Here is a 22,914-nt window from a genome sequence, read left to right as displayed (position 1 = left end):
TCATACAATTTCCAATCAGCGCCCCTAGCGGATTGTGTCGGAACTAGGAAATCGTATAGGCCAATACGTAAACAAATACCAAAACAGTATTTTTTGTCAAAACGTGAAAACTCATGGTAAGTGTACTGTTGTATGAATTCCTGCCTTACCGTACCATTTTAGATAGAACTTACACTTAACGACTTACCGTACCATTTTAGATATACTTACAACATAACACTGCTGTTACAAGATTTATGACTCTAGTGAGGCAATTAGTTATGACGGTGATACCTACGGAGTCGAACCACAAAGGACTAAAGGGTTTTACTATACAGTTTTACTTCAATTGGAAAATTAATAATAACAACATGGATAAATATTTAATGTTTTATTGATAAATGTTACATTAAGTAATAATTATAGTAAAATTAGCTACGACTGGTTTTTCACCGTTTGAAAATGTTTGTACTTGGTACAATAAATAATATTGATCCTTAATTTAATTGATAGCCTTATAATAATAAACAGCAATTTAAAAATCAATCAGATCGTACATATAAACCAATAAAAATTTAGGAACTTTAATACCGAAAATGTTTTTGAAAATCTCCCATTATTATTTGTTAAAAGATCGTGATCGTCAAGCTTCAAGTTTACTTGACTCTCACGTATTTACATTTTCCTGTGCCCATTTCCCTTTTTAAAAAGCTTTTGTTACGAAATTCGTTGCCGCCCGGTACCTACACTCTGACAAGTGGACAATTTAAAAACTGGTTTTGAGCCTTGGAATCTTCGAATTGCAAAGTCAATATTTTTTATAAACCTGAATAATTACTCGTACATTAATACATACTTCTATTATGCACGTGATCGACAAACTAATTAATTATTTATTTATTGAAGAGCAAGTATACTTACTGATAAAGATTTATTGCGGTTTTCATTAAGTTCTATTATAATATATACTATATACACATACGTGTAAATATTCATTATATTGTATATAGCCCCAGCAGACATGCTATTTTTTGGAAATTAGACGCAGTTATCAAACTGTACTAGCATGTACTAGGTACCCTCCTCACGTTTAAGCGCCAGTTGCAACTACTTCTGTAGCACTACCATGAGTTTACAAAAGTATTACTCGCTAGCGACTGCGTAAAATAAATGTATGAAAAATTGTACAGCGCCTCTGGTGGTTACTCGTAGAACTAAAATCCGTAGTGTGAGCCACTACGTAACTCGATACGTAAAAAACCTATCGAAATCAAAGCGCTAGCTAATGTCATTATGATCTATTGCCATACAAATTCGGTCCCATGAGTCATTAATTTGACAGACGTTGTCAAGAAATACCGTAACGATAGTAGTTATGTTATTCACTAGGAAATGACAATAGTTTTCTATTTACAATTTCTATAGTGGCGTTTCTATGCCAACTCATGGTAGTGCTACTGAGCGCTTAATGCAGCAATTGAATTGCCGAAGCTTCAAAAAGTGAATTGTCAATGCTGAAGGCAGCATGTCTGCTAGTGCTATTTCTAATGTCATCTTTGTTGAACTGACAAGCCCCCGGCTTCCGTCGGTCAGGGAATACGCAGTGTAGAAGAGTTTACAATGTAGAGATATTGTGGGTTAAAGAGGTAAATTGATTAAGGTCGATATTTTATGGCAAAGCTGGAAGTGTGCTTACATTATTTAATATAATTTTATTTTCTTATATATAAACGAAATTAGGTACTTAGGTATTACTATGTTGAGATGTTCAAACGAATGAAGGATAATTTAGATATTTTTTAATTCGCCGCATGTTATTTTATTTAACTGATTTGTATGTGAGTATTTTAGTATGTGAGTATTTTGTATTAAACGTTACTTTAATATCTTATACATAATTAATTTCCAAAACGTACGTATGCTACGAGTATAATACATAATTTTCATTTTAAGTGGTATTTTTGGTTCATATAAAATTAGCTAAAACTCTACATTACGAATAAAATAAAGCATTAAATTTACGTATCATATAGAATATTATCTAAGCAAATTACGGAGTAACCTCATGTGATATTCACGAAGATTCCTCGCCAGATCAGCAGATCAGCATTCACCGAGACCCGTGATCGCATAGTCTGAAAATTAACAATTAGTAATGAGACAATACGAAAGGAGGCGTCCATTAACTGGTTAAATTAATTTAAGGTGATATAGGCCATAAATAAATATTCATTGTGTAGAATTTAGCTGTTTTTTGTAGAAATATGTTGTAGGTACAAAATTTAAGTAAATCAGCTTTTCGTAATTTTACATATTTACCGTGTAATATTGCACAGACGCCTAGGTTAAGCCTATAGGTATCTGAGAAATTCTGGCGAAAATAAATCGACCAAAGATAGATAGTCTGTGTTTATTATGTAAAAAGATACGCAAAGGTATATTTTATGTAGGTTGTTTTTGTAGATTTATTGCGAGACGTAAGCACGAACTAAGCAGTCCGCGCCAAACTGCTAGTCCGCTCTGAATTTTTTGCGAGCAAGTGTAGTCATACAATCTGCTATGGCGACGCGATTCATTTCTATATTCAGAGCGGACTAGCAGTTATACGCGGACTATACTTTATTAAAAAAAATGTTTGATATTCCTTATAATGTGTTACAGGTTTAAATTAAGTACAAAACTGTCAAAAGGGCAACGGAGCAGAGCATACATTACTTGATATGAATAAGCATTTCTATATTTACGAGTCTGTTGCTAAGAATAGGGATCGTAAAGCAATCACAGCCTCGACCGGGTTATTTTGAGAGGTTCAATAAACATAATTTGTGTTTGCTATCGGGGACACGCCGGTAATTCTATTTGTGGATGTAATGGAAATTAATGGACTGGCTATTTCCATTCAGGAATAGTCCTACCAATTCAAATCTGAGCATAAATTATGTTTTCGAACCGAAATATTTTTTTGTTATAAAATATGTGGGTAATTGAATCATTAGTGTTAATATTACTTATTGTCACAAAATTAAATTAATGTGTTATTGTGATATAAAATTATGTTAATAATGTAAGAAATATGATAAATTATGAGAAGTACATATTAGTGATAAGTGTTTAAAAGGATTGTTCATATTGCTAATTAATTTTATAATCTTTCATTGGTTTACTAGTGTTCATAGTAGTATACTTATCGTGTAGTAGATTCTCTAGTCTAAATCCTTTCTAAGGCTATTATTACGGACGACAACGGCCTAAGAATTTAAATGTAAATGTTGATTAATGTAACTTGTGTATGTAATTAAGACTATGTAAATAAGACATTTTATTGCAATAGATATAAGTCCTACGTAATAAGAATAGATATGTAAGAGTAGGATAGCAATAGAGTGTAAGCATAGAATTGTAAGAGTAAGACAGGCTATGTTAGAAAGGGACGGCAATAGGACGCGGTTGCTGACTGAGCCTGCGCCTGTTGCGGTACCCAAAATAAGTACTTAAGCTCGCCTTTTTGTATGGAAAAAATGACTCTGCGTTTGAACGCCAGACCGAGCAGCCCCGCCTGCTCGCGCTCTAAGTGTTCGCTAACCCAGATTTTTTGTCTGGCCTTTCGGCCGGTTCTCGACTACTCGATTTTTATCGGTAGCGGTCCGTGCTTTGTTTATTGCCAATTTATTGGGAATAAACAAAACTCACGTCCCGACGCGTTTGAGTTGGTGGATACCTAACGGTGCCAACGAAACCAGCTAGCGTTGACCCGGTGCGCTTCTCAGACCTCTCGGCCTGAGAGAAACCGGCAGACCCGATCCCACTGCACTTGGGCTATCCCAAGGGTGACGGTAGCAGTTACTTTCCCTTAGGGGTAATTGCATTTCCCTCCCCCTCCCCGTTAGCTCCCTGCCTCGGCAGGGAGGCATCCCTGGTTACCATGGCCTACATGGTAACAGATAGGTTTTTCGAGGCTCTGTCCTCCCTCTTGAGCAAGGAGCTCAACCGCCCCATTGACGCTGTCAAACTCCGCTCCCTTTGCGAGCCCTTAAAGTCCGTTACGGATCCCCTGTCCGTTACCGATTCACCCGCATCCCCTGATGCCACCCCGAGACACGAGATGGACTTTGACGCCATCTCGTTAAAACGCCCCGCCTCCTCCGACGAATCGTCGGAACACACCCTCATCACCGCCCCCTCCTCCGACGACGACCAGGGTTTCACCCCTGTCAAGTCGAGGAAGACCAAGAAACGACCGGTCAAACGCGTCGCTAAGGCGACAAGTGAGACTTCTTCCGTGGCCTCTATCGAAGCCACCCCAGCCCCAACGGCCCACGCTCTGGCCCCCGTGCCAAAAGCCTCCACTCTGGCCCCCGTGCCAAAAGCCTCCACCGAGCCCCAGAGCTCAACCCCCGCGGCTAAGCCCGCCAAGCCAGCCACACGCTGCGAACCGGCACTTGCCAAGTGCAAACCGCCCCCACACATTTTCTTCAGAGATAAGTCGAAATGGTCCGACTTCTCTAAAACCCTAGTGGATAAACAGATCCACTACACCAAGGCACGTAACCTTCGCGACTCTATTCGCGTTTCATGCCCCACCACCGAGGACTTCAGGAGCCTCATTAGGCTCCTAACTCACCTTCAACTCCCGTACCACACGTACGCTTTAGAAGAGGACCGCAAAATCAAAGCGGTCCTTAGGGGTCTCCCCTACGAGCTTCCCACCGACGAAATCCTAACGGATCTAGTCAACCAAGGGTTCCCCGTGGAAGGTGTACACAAGTTGTACAACCGCAACGGGGTCAAATACCCTCTAGCCCTGGCCATTCTAGCCAAGACCCCGTCCTCCAAGGACATTTTCAAGGAGAAGGAGCTCACAATCTGTGGCCTTTCTGAGATCAAGGTGGAACCACCTAACAAGCGTGGCTACCCTGCCCAGTGCCACCGCTGCCAGCTTTACGGCCATGCAGCGGCGAACTGCACTGCCCCCCCAAGGTGCGTCAAGTGCCTAGAACCCCACGCCACACGTGAGTGCAAGAGAACTCGTGAAGACGAGTCCCCTCCTGCCTGCGTGCTATGCACCACTTCAGGGCACCCGGCTAACTACCGTGGCTGCCCTAAAGCCCCCCGTCCCGCTCAAAAGAAGGTTGCTAAAAAGCAGCCCTCGAAAGCAGGCCCACCTCCGGTCAATTCGACCAATTTCCCGCGGCTAGGGGCCTCCAAAACCCCAACCGCTCCCATGAGTTGGAGGAAAGTCGCACCCGCGACCGCCCCACCAACCCCGGCCCCTAAGGCCACTCCCACTCCCCGTCCCACCCAAGACGCATCGGTAAGGGAACATATCATGTTCCTTAAGGACTGCGTTAAGGGCGTGAACCTCGACGAGATCATACTCGTCTCGCAAAAGATGCGTAACGCCAGCCAGGCGGAGCGCATCGCAATCTACTCTGAACACTTAGCGTTGTTCAAGTCCATTCAATGAGTAACGTTCATACTCAACCCCTTCATCCCGGTCGTCAAAAACCTAAAGGCGTCTCGCTTATCTCCTTCAATGCACGAGGTCTTAAGCCTTGCATTCCCGAACTCAAAGAGTTCGTCCGCAACAGGGATATCGACCTGTTGCTTGTTCAGGAAACTTTCCTCAAGCCCTCCCTTAAAGGCGTAAGTCTCCCCTCTTACGCGCTTGTACGTAATGACAGAGCCGACGACCGTCGTGGCGGAGGCACTGCCATCTACTACAAGAGATCCTTCCATTGCACCCCTCTGGAAACACCCAAGCTCACCAATATGGAAGCCACCATATGCAAATTAGGCATGACAGGACACCCGTCCCTGATCATAGCCTCAATTTACCTCCCCGCCAATAAAGCCCCTCTCCAAAGCGACTTGGAGGCCCTCCTCTCGCTCGGAGACTCTGTCGTACTATTTGGAGATTTCAATTGCAAACATACCGTTTGGAACAGTCGTCTGACTAACACCAACGGTAAGAAACTCTTAACCATTTCCCGCGCACTGGACTTTGATATCTTCTCTCCAACAGCGCCAACCCACTACCCCGATCGGGAAGACCAAGAACCCGACGTGCTGGATTTCGCCCTCCTTAAAGGCGTCGCGCTCAATACAAGAGCGATCGAAACACTGGACGATCTGGGCTCAGACCATCGTCCAGTTTCTCTACAGTTAGGTCCCTATGATCCAACTCCCCATACCTCCTCGAAAACCTTCACTAATTGGGAAGGGTACGAGAAATCTCTCACCTCGGCCATAGAGGCCCCCGATTCACCGTATACTATTCCCCCAGACTACCTTGTTAGCTCGGAGAAAATAGACAGTACGGTGAACTCATTCACCCAGCTAGTTCAGACTTCGCTTCATGACAACGCGAAGGTGGTAGAGGTCCCGAACCGCAAACTACCTCGCGAGGTCAGGAAGCTAATTCAAACTAAAAACGCAGCCCTCAGATGGGCCGCCAAGTATCCCACCCCTGTCCTTAGGAGGCGCGCTAACGCCCTCCAAAGGAAAGTCAGATCCCGGCTAGCCGAACTGAGGGACTCCAACTGGAACTCTCTCATGGAGGATATCCAACCTTCTCATAAGGCATTCTACAAAATCGCTAGACGATTTCGTACCGAAGCCTTCTCAAGCACTCCCCCTCTCACGCGTCCCGACGGCAGCATAGCCTTCGAAGACGCTGAGAAGGCCGAATGCTTCGCAGATAGCATCGCTGCGCAGTGCTCCCCCAGCACTCAACCGTGCGACCCTATCCACATTCACAAGGTGGAGGAGGAGGTCCTTAAAAAGATCTCTCTCCCTGTCACCTCTGCTCCCATTAAAATCACTACAGACGAGGTCCGGACCGTCATCCGCGGTTTGAAACCTCGTAAAGCCCCAGGTCCGGATGGTATCTCCAACCTGGCGCTCAAACACTTCCCCGAGCAGGCACTGACCCTTCTGGTCATTATCTTCAATGCCTGCCTCGATCTCAGCTTCTTTCCAACAGCCTGGAAGACAGCAACAGTTATCGGTATTCCCAAGCCTGGGAAACCGAAACATATTCCCTCCAACCACCGCCCCATTAGCCTCCTCAATGCAATGGGCAAGGTTTTCGAACGGGTGATCCTCGTTCACATAAGAGGGCACCTCTTCCCAATAGATGCTCCCCCACTCATCATTCCTCACCAATTTGGCTTTCGCCTCCAGCACTCGTGCCCCCAACAAGTCCACCGCATTGTCGAGTACATCACAAGCGGGTTTTATCCAAGACGTAACAAGACACTAGCAGTCTTCTTCGACGTCGCCAAGGCTTTTGACAAAGTCTGGCATGGAGGACTGGTATACAAGCTATACCATTCTGGTCTTCCTGATCGCCTAGTCCGCATCGTGGCTTCCTACCTTCAGGACAGAACCTTCCGCTACAGGCACGAAGGTATCCTCTCTCCCCCACGCCCCGTAACAGCCGGAGTCCCTCAAGGCTCAGTGCTCGCTCCTACATTATTCATATCGTACTCCAACGATATTCCTATCCCCAAAAATGGGGTGCAGCTCTCACTCTTCGCCGATGACACCGCCCTTTACATCCAAGGGCAAAAGGAGTCATCTGTCCTCGCCAAACTCCAACGCTCGGTCAACGAGTTAGGAGATTGGTTTAGGAAATGGCGCATCGAAGTCAATGCGGAGAAAAGCTCCGCAATGCGCTTCGACCACAAACGCAGGCGCTTAAACAACCTGCCCTCCGTCAAATTACTTGGGGCCCCCATTCCATGGAGGCCCACAGTAAAATACCTAGGAGTTACCCTTGACCCGGGCCTTACCTTTAGACCCCACGTCTCTAAGGTCACCCATACCGCCCGCTCTTACATGAGCCGCCTCAACGCCATGATTGGCAGACACAGCAAGTTGTCAGCCAGGAATAAGCGAACGCTGTATAAGGTTTGCATTCGACCGGTGTTAACATACGCCTCCCCAGTCTTCGCTCACGCGAATCCCACCATCCTAGACAAACTCCAGGTCATACAAAATCTCTTTTGTCGTCGGGCACTTAATGCCCCCTGGTATGTCAGAAACGCTGACCTCCACCGCGACCTGGAGCTCGCTCCAATACAACAAGTCCTCAGACAATTCTCTGAAGCGTTCTTTGACCGCTCAGAAAACCATTCCAATCCCTTAATCAAGGGTGCAGCGGACTATGCTGCCCCTCTTCCTACCCGTTACAATTGCCGTCGGCCAAGAAACATCTTGACCGACGCTCCTAACAAACTCTCCACCGATGTGGAGAACCTTCTGGCCGCCCACAGGGGCGTTCAACTCTCCATAGAGAATCGTCTTCCCGACGATTCTAATCTTATTCATGATACGTTGACACCTTCAGTGTCATCTATCCAGCGGTAGCTCTCTAGGGAGCGCCGCTAGCGCCTCTCGCTCCGCAAACGAGAGGTCGCTATCCGATGTCGGCTGTACGGTCCCCTTGGACGAATGCCTTAAAGGAGTTTTTAGTGGGATGGTCCTCCCTTCAGGAGGACCTTTCAGTCAGCCCCACACGACGCAGGCACCGGCCGTCGCGGCCTGTAAGTGCTTGGACGCATTTTTTGCTCCTCCCTCTCCGTAGAGGGTCAGCCCTTTTTCCACCTACATCTGGGCGCCAAAAAAAAAAAAAAAAAAAAATATGGAAAAATGTGTACGCCTCGGAATAAAAACAAGAAGAAAAGAACTGAAGATTCAAGTTGGAGTTTTATTTGAAAACCCATAATCTACATTGGTCCTTCGAGAAGCCGGATTTAAAGAAGACTCAAGATGAATACGCCGATCGCAATGAACACAAGGGGTCGTGTTCGCTCCGAATCGGGGTACAGCGAGTCAGAAGCAGCCCCGGGCGCTAAGGGTGCGCCAGGGCCATCGCTACACCGAATTTATGAAGATTCTCCGCAGTCGCCGTCGACGGTCGCAGGAAATTCCCAAGAAAAAAGGATGGAGCACTCTCCGCCAGAAGGGGCGAGAGAGACAGCACCAGCGACGTCAACGCGGACGTCCGTCATGGGGCCACCTGCACGACCAGCTAGCACGCCACCAAGGCGTGAAACTTCATCGCCGGTGCGGAGACCTACATCGCCGGTGCGGAGACCTACGTCGCCGGCACACACCGCTCGCAGCAACACTTCAAAGCGAAGCATCGACGCACGTATGAAGATGGCACAATACGAAGCGGAGAAAGAACTCGCGGCTATAGAAGAGAAGCGGCTACTTATGAAAGAAAAGCTAATCAAATCGAGATTAGCCGCCGAAATGACTGCAATCGAAGCCGAATCTGAATATGCGGCGAGCTCATGCAACGAAAGGGTACAAGACTGGGTGGATAGAAGCATGGAACAACCAACGGCGACGAAATACAGGGAAGAACCGGAAGAGGTTCGCCCTCCCGTTAGTAAGCAACGGGGGGAGAACGCGAAATTCCAAGGCATTCAACGGCTAGCCGACACCTTAGAAAAACTAGTCGCCTCAAGACCGTTGCCTCGCCAAACAGCGGAACTACCTATATTCACGGGAGCCGTCGCCGAGTGGCTACCGTATAAGGCCGCCATGGAAGATTCTACAAGACTCTTTAAGTTCTCTCCAACGGAAAATCTCCTTCGACTGCGAAACAGCCTGCGAGGGGAAGCGAGAGAAACCGTGCTGTCACAGCTATTCACCGCATCTAACCCAGATATCATCATGCGCACATTAGAGATGAAATATGGAAGACCGGAATTCATAATAGATCGGGCCATGGAAGAGCTCAAAAAGATCCCGAAATTAGGGAGCGCGAGCACCGATCTGTATGAGTTCGCGGTGAAGATTCAAAATATTGTCTATACGATAAAAAGTATAGATAGAAGAGGCTACCTACGAAACCCGCTACTCGTTCGAGACGTAATGGACAAACTGAGTCCTCATCTCATAAGCAAATGGGCGGAGTACGCAGCCAATAACGAAGCACGCATCATGGAAGATAATGAAATGATAGTACTCTCCGAGTTTTTAATGGCCGAAGCGGACCTTATGATAAGGTACACCCACACAACGAAGCGAAGCGTTCCGGTACCCGTCAGAAGAGAAGTAGCACCAAAGCGGGTTGCTACCAAGGGCGTATACACTGCGGGGGAAAGTCAACCGGAAGAAAGAAAATGCTTCATGTGTCCAACTGGGGGACACTACACTACTGAGTGCGATAAACTCAAAGCACTCGACGTCAACGAGCGATGGAAGTGGGCAAAGGACAACAAGATGTGCTTCAAATGCATGAAAAGGAAGCACAGCAGGTTCACATGCAAAGCCAAGGCCTGCGGAGTCCACGGATGTACCTACCAACATCACGCGCTACTACATAAAGAAAAAGTAACGGAGTCTACGACTACAGTGAGCACTCCGGACGACGGCAGGGAAGACGAAGCAGCCGCGCTAGTAATGAGCGTCACGACAAGGAGGTCGCCTATTACATCAGTACTGCTCAAAACCTGCGAGGTGAAACTCAGCGGTCCACGGGGGGAGGTAAATACGTACGCCCTCCTAGACGAAGGGTCTACTGTGACGCTAATAGACGAAGAATTAGCGAAGCAACTCACTAACGGCGGACCGAATCGACCTCTGAACATAAGGGGTATTAACGATCAGAGAAGGATCGACAGCGAAGCGGTCAAGGTTCGTGTCAAAGGGGTACACGAACAAGAAGCCTACTTAGTGACAGCCCGCACAGTAAAAGGACTACAGCTACATCACCAACGCGTACCGCACAACTTAGAACGGTACAAGCACCTGCGAGTTGTACAAGATAGCATCAGTAAGGGAGAAGCTCGACCTCGCATATTGATAGGTGCCGACAACTGGCATCTAATAATATCGCGACAGCTGCGCGCCGGCAAGAGAAATGAACCCGCCGCGTCGAGAACGAAGTTGGGATGGGTACTGCACGGGTCGGTACCCAGGAAATCGATTTATCAAGACCAGGCGGCCGTACTTCACATCTGCGCGAGCGACGTCCAACTACAGAAGCTCGTCGAGTCACATTTCGACGTGGACTCGCTTGGCGTATCGACTAAAGAAAAAATTAATAAGCATGAGAAGAGAGCCAACGACATTTTCGAAGCGACCGCCACAAGAAAGGACGGCCACTTCGAAGTGGGTCTGCCCTGGAAGATAGATAACCCCACGTTCCCAGATAGCTACGAGTCTGCCCTTAAGAGACTACACACGCTCGAGAAGAGGATGACTAAGGAGCCGGCGTTTAAAAAGGAATACGCGGCTCAGATCGCTAACCTTATACGAAAGGGTTACGCGGTGCAATGCGACGGCAGCGAAAGGGATAGCAACGTAAAATGGTTCCTGCCGCACTTCGCCGTCACCAATCACAACAAGCCGGGAAAAGTTAGAATGGTCTTCGACGCGGCGGCTAAGGTGAAGGGAGTCTGTCTCAATGACTTCCTACTAGAAGGACCCGACCTACTAGCTTCACTCACAAGAATATTGTTCGGGTTCAGAGAAAAGAGAATCGCCGTCACAGCGGACATCGAAGAAATGTTCCTTAGGGTTAAAATCAGACCCGAGGACCAACCGGCACAGATGTTTTTATGGAGGGACAAGCCTACGGACCCTCCGAGAAGATTTAAAATGGTCTCCATGATATTCGGAGCCAGCAGTTCGCCATACCTCGCTCACAGCGTAAGCAACCGCAACGCCGTCGACTATGAAAGTAAATACCCAGAGGCGGCCACGGCGGTCAAGGAGCGACACTACATGGACGATTACCTAGACAGTTTCCCATCTGAAGAGGAGGCTATTAAAATGGTGAACGAAGTTACCTACATCCATCAACAAGCGGACTTCAACTTAAGAAAATGGGACTCAAATAGCAAGAGAGTTTTAGCTAGCATACCCGAAGATAAGAAGTCTGAAAGCGCGAATGTAAAGTTAGCAGCACACCAGAAGGAAAAGACATTGGGGCTGCGCTGGGACCCGAGCTCCGACACCCTCACCTTCAACACTGACATCAAGAGGGTTCCCGATGAGGTCAGACTGCGGTTGAGAGCACCGACTAAACGCGAAACCCTAAGCGCGGTTATGTCGGTGTACGACCCACTGGGGCTTATCAGTCAATATACGATCGTCGGCAAGATGATATTACAACGCTTGTGGCTCAAGAAGGTTGATTGGGACCAGGAATTGCCATCTGAAGACGCTAACCTATTCGACGAGTGGATAAGGCGACTCCCAGATGTCTCAGCACTAGCAATACCGCGGTGCTATAGCTACAACGTAACGCCGGAAACTCACATCGAGTTACACGTGTTTGTCGACGCAAGCGAGCAAGCCTACGCTACGGTGGCCTACTGGAGGATCGCACACGGCGATCACATAGAAACAATACAAGTAATGGCCAAGGCGAAGGTGGCTCCACTGAAGTTACTAACCATTCCGAGACTGGAGCTCCAAGCTGCGTTAATCGGGGCACGAATGGCTAACACTATAGTCAGGGAGCACAGCTGTTGGAAACCCAAACGAGTCATATACTGGAGTGACTCCCGCACCGTCCTTCAGTGGATAAGAAACGAGACGAAAAAATACACGCCGTTCGTCTCACATCGCCTAGCTGAGATCGCCGAGCTCACACATACAGAGGATTGGCGATGGGTGCCTACAACACTCAACGTAGCCGACGATGCGACCAGGCTTCAAACCGACGGGATCGACAGCCGGGACCGGTGGTTCACGGGACCGCAATTCCTACGAGCCACAGAAGAGCACTGGCCTACGGAGAACGGGGAAGGTGAAGAGACCGGGGAGACGTGTTACACCGTCTCAGAAGAGGACTCGGACCGCAACGACTCATTACCCGACATTAGAAGGTTCTCCAGTTACCTGAAGCTTATAAGGGCGACGGCACTTACTCAGCTATTCGTCGAGAAGCTTCGATCTAGAGACAAGACTCTACACTTAGAAGTGTCACACTTAGAAGCGGCCGAACGACGGTGGTTTCAACGCGCGCAGCGGGACTCCTTCAGCGAAGACTTAGCGCGGTTAAGTCACAACCAGCCGCTACAACGACACAGCAAATTTAAAAGGCTCGACGCAGTATTGAACGACGGGCTAATAACCGCAAGAGGCCGTATAGGTGCGCTCTATTCTACAACGCACTCTAATGAGCCGGTAATACTCGACGGGCAGCATCCCTTTACTCACCTGCTTGTCGAGCATTATCATCGCCGGGCGGGACACGCGAATAACGAACGAGTCGTCAACGAGCTCCGTCAACGATTCATCATACTGCGCTTGAGGCCTACAGTCAAGAAAGTAGCACGAGCGTGTCAATACTGTCGCGTGTACAAGGCGACTCCGACGACACCACCGAAAGGAGACCTACCTAAAGTGAGGTTGGACTCGGGGCACCGCGCCTTCACCTATTGTGGCGTGGACTATTTCGGGCCCCTAACGGTGACTATCGGACGAAGACACGAAAAGAGGTGGTGTGCACTATTTACCTGTCTCACCACAAGGGCCATTCATTTAGAGATCGTCCAGTCGCTCTCTACGGACTCAGCTGTTATGGCGCTGCGAAGGATGGCCGCCAGAAGGGGTTGGCCGCGCGTCATATACTCCGACAACGCCACTAACTTTAGAGGGGCCGACGTCGAACTGAGAAATACATACGGAGCATGGATCGCAGCACTACGGGACTACGGTCTGCAGTACAACACCGACTGGCGTTTCATACCGCCGGGGGCGCCACACATGGGAGGAGCCTGGGAGCGCTTAGTGCGTTCAGTAAAAACCGCACTAAGCACCACGCTCAAAGAAAAGTCGCCAAAAGAAGAGGTACTGCAGACGTTAATCACCGAGGCCGAGTACAGCGTGAACGCGCGACCGCTCACGCACGTCTCCGTGGACCCCGAGGACGAGGAAGCACTAACGCCGAATCACTTCCTCATCGGCTCATCGACGGGGCTACCGCGGACGGGGCCATGCACCGAGGCGGACCGCAGCACGTGGAGAAGGGCGCAGGCACTGGCGGACCAGTTCTGGCAGCGATGGCTGCGAGAGTACCTGCCTACGCTCATTCCGCGGGGGCCGTCCAACGCACAGGCGTCACAACTGCGGGAAGGCGATCTCGTAATTGTGGTCGACTACGCCTTACCCCGCAATACCTGGCCGAGAGGAGTCGTCGAGCGAGTTCACCCGGGACCTGATGGCATCGTCCGGTCTGCAGACGTCCGCACAAAGGGAGGTGTGTTCCAGAGGCCAGCGACGAAGCTTGCCGTCCTTCAGATGGAGGAGGCTTCGAAGAATCTACGCCGGGGGGAGAATATTACGGACGACAACGGCCTAAGAATTTAAATGTAAATGTTGATTAATGTAACTTGTGTATGTAATTAAGACTATGTAAATAAGACATTTTATTGCAATAGATATAAGTCCTACGTAATAAGAATAGATATGTAAGAGTAGGATAGCAATAGAGTGTAAGCATAGAATTGTAAGAGTAAGACAGGCTATGTTAGAAAGGGACGGCAATAGGACGCGGTTGCTGACTGAGCCTGCGCCTGTTGCGGTACCCAAAATAAGTACTTAAGCTCGCCTTTTTGTATGGAAAAATGTGTACGCCTCGGAATAAAAACAAGAAGAAAAGAACTGAAGATTCAAGTTGGAGTTTTATTTGAAAACCCATAATCTACAGCTATGTTTAGTCTGATTCATAATTAGCTTATGTCCAAAATGTAAACAAAGAAGTGACGTTCTTAAAATACGATTACAGGTATGGTAAACCTTTTATTTTTGAAATAACGTTTCCTTTTATATATTTCCAGATGAATGATAGGCTTAGTTGTTTTATAGATAAAAACGAAGTAGATATAGTAGATAAGACTATATGGGTTTAATATAATTAAAATCATGTTTTTTTTTCTTTTTTTTATATTATAAGAGTAGCAGACGAGCATGCAGTTCACCTGATGGTAACTGGCTACTGCCGCCCATGGACATCTGTAATCAACCCCAGATAGGATTAGGTATTCCTACCTAAGGTCGGCCACAGAAGCGCCGCTACCCCTGAGGACTAAGCTGGAACGCCTTGAAAAAGTCTGTCTCCCTTACCACACCCATCAAACTGGAACACAGCAGCGCCTAACACTGCTGTTATTAGGTAGAAATAGGTGTGGCGGTGGTACCGCCGGAGTCGAACCACAAAGGGTTCTACCACCTTCAAAATGTATATTTATATTGATTTTAAAAATTATTCAGTTTCGGAAGAATCTGATTCAGTTACATTAATTACGAATATGACAGTGACACTTTTTTATAACATAGCGTATGCAATTTACCTATGCATTTTTGTGGTGTCACCTCTGCTAAACCTTCTTCAAATAATTATTTTATGTCATTCATTTTGAACTCTTATATTTTGCTCGTAGGCTTTCATTCGCTCATGAGCTTTTCTGATATATATTTTTAAAAGCGAGAGATTGGTTTTTTGTCCTTGAGGAACCAGGCTGGCGTATCAGCGTATCGTAACGTCGTAACAACGGACCAATAAAAACAAAACAAAATTATAAAAAAAAAAAAAAACTAACAATAAACAAAAACTTTAACAACTACTTACACACAGTTTAACAAATGCACTATGAAAACGAAAAACATACGAGTTCTAACACTATCACATCATCTACGAAACGTCAAAATAGCTGCACATAAAATGTTTTGTATCCCGAGTGTGTTACCATTATTACATGTTAATTTTCTACTACAAACCTTGTTGTTTAATTATTATTACTGTATGGAACGAAATTAATTTAATATAAATATTGGAAAATCTTAATTTATTTAGATTATTAATACTTTAATTTAGTCAAAAACAAAAACTATTATTTGAATTTATTTTTTGGTGGGTCTTTTGTTAACATTTTGGACATCTAACTTGAATCGGATTTTAGGGCCTTCTCTGACTGAATACTCATTTCTAGCAACAGGTGAACTTTTGAAAACTTACACGTGCTTTCGCGACACGACACCGCTTCCAGTTCGCAGATGGTCGCGAAGGTTCTTGCGGTTCCAGCGGCATCGAACGCGCAGACGGGTCCCGCGGGCGGCGCCGCGCACCGTCCCGCGCACAGCGGCGGCGGCACGCCCTCCCGCACGCGCGCGCGCATCAGCTCGGCCGGGGCGCGCAGGTCCGCGCCCGACTCATCCCCGATGCGAGCCGGCCGGAGAAACGGCAGCCGAGCCGATTGGATCTCGTGGCATGCTGGAATATTTAGGTTTTTGTTATACAATATAGGAGCAGCAGATGAGCATGCAGTCCACCTGATCGTGAGTGGGTACTGCCACCCATGGACATCTGTATTCAAACTAAGATAAGATTAGATTTCTGATGTCGGCCACAGATGCGCCGCTACCCTTGAGGACTGCTGTAGTTGGTGGGTGGGTAGTGCTGGAGCTCGGAAAAGTATGTCTCCTTTACCACAACCTTCAAATCAGAACACAACAGCGCTAACTGCTGATATTAGGCAGAAATCGGCGGGACGGCGGTGTCGCCGGTGTCTGACCTCAGGTTAGGTGCATTCAATTTACTTTGTAGATAAATGAAACTCACTTATACATACTTAGAATTGTTAAACGCCGCTGGGTTCATGTACGGATCATGTAACAATCAGGTGGCCTATGTGTTACTTCTATTAGATTCGTATATAAAAAATGTTAATATGTAAAACATTAACATCGCCATCTTCCTGGATGACTCGATCGTATGTCATTGATTACTAATATTATCCCAAGAGAATATAGTGATCTATATTCTACATACTAACATTTAAATATGTACGTTTGTTTATAGTTAAACCTGTCTGAGTTTCATTCGAACTTAAAAGATCTGAAATACATAAGACATTGAGCAATGACGTGGGTAGTCATCCATCAATGCCGCCACGAAATATATTAGGTCAGGCAAAAACTTAGTTGGTTTTCATGTGGGACTTACATTAGACACGTTGATTTATGTATCTCTATGTAAGTTTCGTAGTGGTACGAGTTTTGCTCTAATATTTTTCGATGTTCAGTGCGAATTACCAATTAACGAATATTTAATCTGACTGTTAAGGAAAATACCGAGCAAGAATCTATGTACATTGTACGTGTATCTAAGAGTTCTTTCGTAATGTTTTCAAAGGTGTGAAGTTTATATACCTTTCACAGTTAGATACCAATCTGTCAGTTATAATTATAGTCAGCGTAGGGGATGGTATAATTCGACTCTTCTGAGAGGTCAGAATACTGCTGTGTTTTGCTTTGAAGGGTGTGTTAAGGGAGACGCGTCCGAGGCGTTCTAACTTAGTCCTCAGGGATAGGAATCTTAATCTTATCAGTCGTTGATTACAGATGTCCATGTTAGGTAGCTACTTATATGAGGTGGACTGAATGCTCGTTTGCTACATACAAATTATAACTAGGTACGAAGCCCACTATATTGTAGAGCCGCAAGCCCGCGAGACAGAGCTGTCGTCATAGCGGTCTAACATGCAATGTACTTCGGGTTCGATCCCCGGCCAGCTAAATGATAAAATAATTTCTCTTTTGCGAATTCTTGGTTTTTTTTTTATTTAGAATTACACATTATCTTTAATGTATCCTTTCGCTGAAGAAAACGTTATTTTTCAGCATAACCTAACAATCTACCCCTTAACATAATTATAGAATGCTCAATTAAATTACTACCTATTAGGCTAAACGATTGTTTTGACGAAGTGGTAGATTTCTGTGACATTTCTGTGACCCTTTTTAATCTAATCAGTATTATTTATTCTCTTAAACTTTTCCTGTGATCTCATCCCTATTACGCATCGAAATCATTATCGCATCCGTTGTATGTAAACAAAGATAGGCCGAAGTTTATAGTGCACATGTTATTGTTTTTCATTGACTTAAAGTTATCGCAGTTAATATTTTGTGTGCAAGAATTATCGAATATCGTCACGTGTACAAGAATTACGTATCTTTGTGTCTTTGTTTAATCAAACCATTGATTTGGTATTGACTAAAGTTATCTAGGTTAGTTAGGTTTACGACAGTTCTCATTTTTTTTATTTTACAGGATTAGATATGTACCTACAGGATTCCCTTTGTCTGCCCTGTTCCCTTTGTCTCCTAAGAAGTATTACTTGTGCTATATATGTTGTATTAATCAGATTGTGTCTTTATTTATATGTATAAACAATCTATAATTTATAATTAATTTTGTAATTAAAATTTGGTAGGTATTTATTATAACAAGATTTTACTTAACTTACTTTGTTAGTTACAATGTGGTTACTATGTATTATATCGTGTAAATTTGCAACTGAATGATAAACGAGTTAACTCCAACCTATGGAGCTGAATTTTGCATAATATTTGGTTTGGATGACAGTGCATGATTCAATTATGAAGTAAATCGAAATCCAATATGGCAGATGTATGCAACTCCACAGATATATGAAGAATTTAGAGTTATCCTCTGAATTCGGGAGGAAACCCAAGCATGATACCAGAACGTGGAAAACATTATTTTTCAAATTTAATTCAAATTAATTTTATATATTTATATTAAAATCCTTTCCTGCTTTTATCTCTTGGAACATAATATTTCATATCAACACGGGCGTCACATGTCCTCATTTCCAGTAAAAGGCGATCTCGATACGACCACTTCCTCGCTGTGTCATCAGGATATACTGATATCACGTGGTTCCCACGATTCCACTGTGTTGACGTTTCTCAGTTACTTCTCAGTATTATAACAAAGCAACTGGAGGTGACATTTGACACTGAGGCTTGACGATTTAACGGTATGATGCTTTCTACATGAATAGTAAAGTTTCCTTATGCCTCAGGTACTCGAACACCAGGATAAGTCCAGACCTAAAACTAAGCCTAAATGAAGACGTGTCTCATAGGAAAAAATATATAATAATATATAATATAATAAAATATCAAAGGTGTGTGAACTTTACTAATAGGCTCATACTTTATCAGCGCGGCAGACTTTGAACTAATCCTTCTCTTTCTGATAAGAGACCCGGGCCCAACTGTGGGATAGTAATGGTTTGACGACGATAGGAAATCGAACCTGGAACTCTTAGCGTGGCAGAACAGCATTGTGATACCTATACTCCGCTTGTGATTTACCATTTTAGCCCTTCATTACTTCATTGCTTCATTGAGGCTTAAATTATTTTTTCAAATAGTTTCGAATTCATTATTCTGTAGCTACTGTTATGTAATCATTATAGAAGTTCTCAGTTTTGTTGTAAATTGAAGTCGTCTAACCGTCTACTATGTGTCGATAGTGGGCACTGGGTACGCGATAAGATAACCCCAGATCAAGACGCCAATCGGTCTAACGCCGAGGAGCTCGTAAACCTTTGTTTTCGTTAACGATTCAGAGCCATCTGTAGGACGTTTTAACCTTAAAATGCGTTTTTTAAATGGAAATCTGTAATCAGATTCGTAGGTGGTTTTCTAGATAAGATTACATTTCTACCTAAGGACTAAGCTGGAAAACCTCGGAAAAGTATGTCTCTCTTACCACACCCCTCAAACCAAAACACATCATCTTAACTGTTGTTATTAAACAGAAAAAGGTCAGTGCTGCCCATGGATATTTCTAATAAGCCCAAAATTGGTAGTTACCTTATTCTACCTGAGCTCGGCTACAAATAGCTAACCCGGAGAGCAAGTTTTGAACGCTTTGCATCTAACTACAGCACCAACCAACCCTTTAGCACAGTACTGAGCAGCACTCAATACCGGTATTTTTTTTATTTAAACTATGCTTTGTTTGTTAAAACAAATATTGTCATTAGTTGTGTTCCAATTACTATTAATACAAAACAAATATATGTAATTACTACGACGTAGAGTCGATTAAATTACTTTAAGTGTAACAACAATGAGTGTGTTTACAGTGCACAATAAGTGGATATGTGGGTACATATACACATGTCATTACGTGATTAATATAATGGAACTGTAGGTTCTATTCGCTCCCGAGAACGCTTATAAAAGCTCTATGTTGATAATTAAATGAGAATTTATATTTTACCATTATTTACATGTTTCTAAGTGTTTTAGTCTTTGTCTGGTTTGAGTTCTAAAGGTGGTAGAACCCTTTGAGGTTCGGCTCCGGCGGCACCACCGCCACACCTATTACTGCCTAATAACAGCAGTGTTAGGCGCTGCTGTGTTCCGTTTTGAAGGGGGTGGTAAGGGAGACATACTTTTCCGAGGCGTTCCAGCTTAGTCCTCAGGGGTAGCGGCGCATCTTTTGTCGACCTCAGGTAGGAATTTCTGGTCCTATCTGGGGTTGATTACAGATGTCCATGGACGGCAGTAGCCACTTACCATCAGGTGGACTGCATGCTCGTCTGCTACTCCTATATTATAAAAAAAAAGCTAAACCCTCTAACTTTGGTATTAGTCGACTTTAGCCTTAATCGTCTCACTCTGAATTGAGACCCGTGCCCAATAATGGGACAACTTAATTTCTAAGCTTTTCAGTGTTTCGACATACTCTACTAACTGGTCTAAGCTCGGCTGCTGTCGGTCTGACAGGAGACCCGTGCCCAGCTGTTTTCGACCAAACGAGTGAACGATTTACCACCCTGGCCAAGTGCCGATTGGTAGCAGTTACCCAACTTTATTAACATTTAAAAACTCTGAGGCACATAATATCGATGTTTCTCTGCGTATATTTCTAATGTGTATAAGGTAAATAAAACTCCGGTACGTCTTTGTGACTTGAACCCCGGACCTCTAACGTGAGAGCAAAATAACACTAGAGGATCTTTTATTATATTCCATTACAATTACCTTAATATTTATAATAATAATAATAATATTTCTGCGTAAAAATATTTTTGCAATAGTCATTTGTTACCAAAGAAATGACAAAAAGTGCACTGAAATTTCTAATACGAAGTAAAAAGTAGCTTTTACCATTTAATTAATTAACTGGGACATTTCTGTGCAGTCATTTAAATTTAGGTAAATATAAAAATACAAAAAATACGGGCAAATATAATATATGTCGGCCAATACCCCGACTGCGTAGGTAGGTAAGTTTATTAAATGTCAAGTTATTAATCGATTTCGTAACTTGGCGACGCAATACAAACGTACCTTTGTTGTATACCTATACATATCCCATAATATGTTTAATAACGTATGAGTAAGTTCAATTTAATGCTTAAATTCATAAAGGTGTATAATTCAATACTTAAATTCATAAAGGTAAAAACATTTCTAGCTCATTAAATAATAATGGAGGAGGTATCTTTAATGAGTGTTTTTTTTATCGAAATTTTAGGTACGAGTATGTGGCTACTCACCAACGACGATTAGCACGCAAAACAAAATCCTGCCGCTTATCATTTCCACCTAATTAAGTTAATATTTCTACCTCAGTTCAAATCTTTAGGCACTCGCGATTATAACTCGAAAGTAGCTTTAATAATATTGTATTGGTTTTAATCAAAACAAATGTTGTTAGTTATGAATTTATCGGCTCACTGCATCAGAAGCGGTTGAAGTGTACTCCAGGATGGACGGAAGGGGGGGTGTGGCTGCGTTGGTGGCTAGGGTTGCCACCTACGAAAAGGAGAAATGCAATATCTATAAAATATACCCAATATTAATATGTTATCTGAAAATATAACGTTTGTCTATTTTAAAGCAGTGAGAAGCAGATGAATACAAACCTATATGTTGCATAATACTTTATTGTTAAGATATATAACAATTTATTACTTATATTTGCCTTGCATTAAATTGAATCGAGTGCTTATGCGAGAACATATAAAAACAAAGTATACGTCATTATTATAATACAATACAATATTGCATTGCACGGTTGACATCCCTACTGGTGGTTCCGATAACCTTTGCCACGGCCCGAGGACGAACGATAACAGAAGCGCCTTTCAAATGAGAGCGAGCATTCTCCCGCTCGTCTGGTAAATGCAATTATAACAATAATGCTGCTAATTATTCTGCCTCCGTGCGCCTGATCGAAGTTTGATGTTGTAAGAGTAAATCATTTCACTGCAAATTTGCTATTAACTTTTTGTCAACATGATGGCAGCTGGTAGCTTAGTGGTTGAAACGGCCTCCCGATTGAGGGGTCCAAGGTTCAAATCTCAGACGTACACTTCAGATTTTTCAAAGTTGTGTGCGTCTTAATTTGGAATGAAACTAATTGTCACTTGTTTTAATTTGCAATGAAAACATCGTGAGAAAACCTGCATATTCGTGAAGTCTACGATTACAATACAATTCGCACTTGGCCAGCGCGGTGTATTCGGTCTTTTCATTCTGAGAGGAGACCTGTGCCCAACACTGGGACAATGATGGTAAGATGACGATAATATAATGATCGATGACCTAAAATTCACCATCGGGAACGTCTAATTTTTACATTAAATAATATTTATATTAAAACTCAGAGGTGGGATTTGAGCCTGGGATTTGAACCTCGGACCCCTCGATCAAGTGGCACCACCGCCACACCTATTTCTACCTAATAACTGCAGTGTTAGGCGCTGCTGTGTTCCGTTTTGAAGGGTGTGGTAAGGGAGACAGACTTTTCCGAGGCGTTCCAGCTTAGTCCTCAGGGGTAGCGGCGCATCTGTGGCCGACCTCAGGTAGGAATATCTAATCCTATCTGGGGTTGATTACAGATGCCCATGGGCGGCAGTAGCCACTTACCTTCAGGTGGACTGCATGCTCGTCTGCTACTCTACGTCTACGTCTACTCTACGTCTGCTAAAAAAAAGTCGCCGAATTTCTTAATCACTACGCAACTTTTTGTCATGTACATATTAGTCGTAAAAAATTTCCAATTCTTAGGTACTTTTGACAACCTAGTATCATTATGATTACGAGAGACCATAACCACACGCACAGAAA

General features: G+C 44.4%; 1 protein-coding gene across 1 annotated transcript; it reads right to left on the bottom strand.

The window, feature by feature from the left end:
- Positions 1-355: 355 nt before the first annotated feature.
- LOC140744814 (uncharacterized) lies at positions 356-21,546 on the bottom strand. Its single transcript, XM_073076486.1, has 3 exons — positions 21,339-21,546; positions 15,968-16,222; positions 356-2,114 (listed from the first exon to the last, which is right to left on the bottom strand). Exons 1-3 carry the CDS (start codon positions 21,379-21,381, stop codon positions 2,083-2,085), a joined length of 330 nt encoding a protein of 109 aa, XP_072932587.1. The 5' UTR covers positions 21,382-21,546; the 3' UTR covers positions 356-2,082.
- Between the last annotated feature and the right edge of the window lie 1,368 nt (positions 21,547-22,914).

Source organism: Epargyreus clarus, unplaced genomic scaffold (genome assembly GCF_041222505.1).
Source record: "Epargyreus clarus isolate Ecla_fem2 unplaced genomic scaffold, WU_Ecla_fem_2.2 ptg000009l, whole genome shotgun sequence".
Lineage (NCBI taxonomy): Eukaryota > Metazoa > Arthropoda > Insecta > Lepidoptera > Hesperiidae > Epargyreus > Epargyreus clarus.
This window is presented reverse-complemented; position numbering and strand designations above follow the sequence as displayed.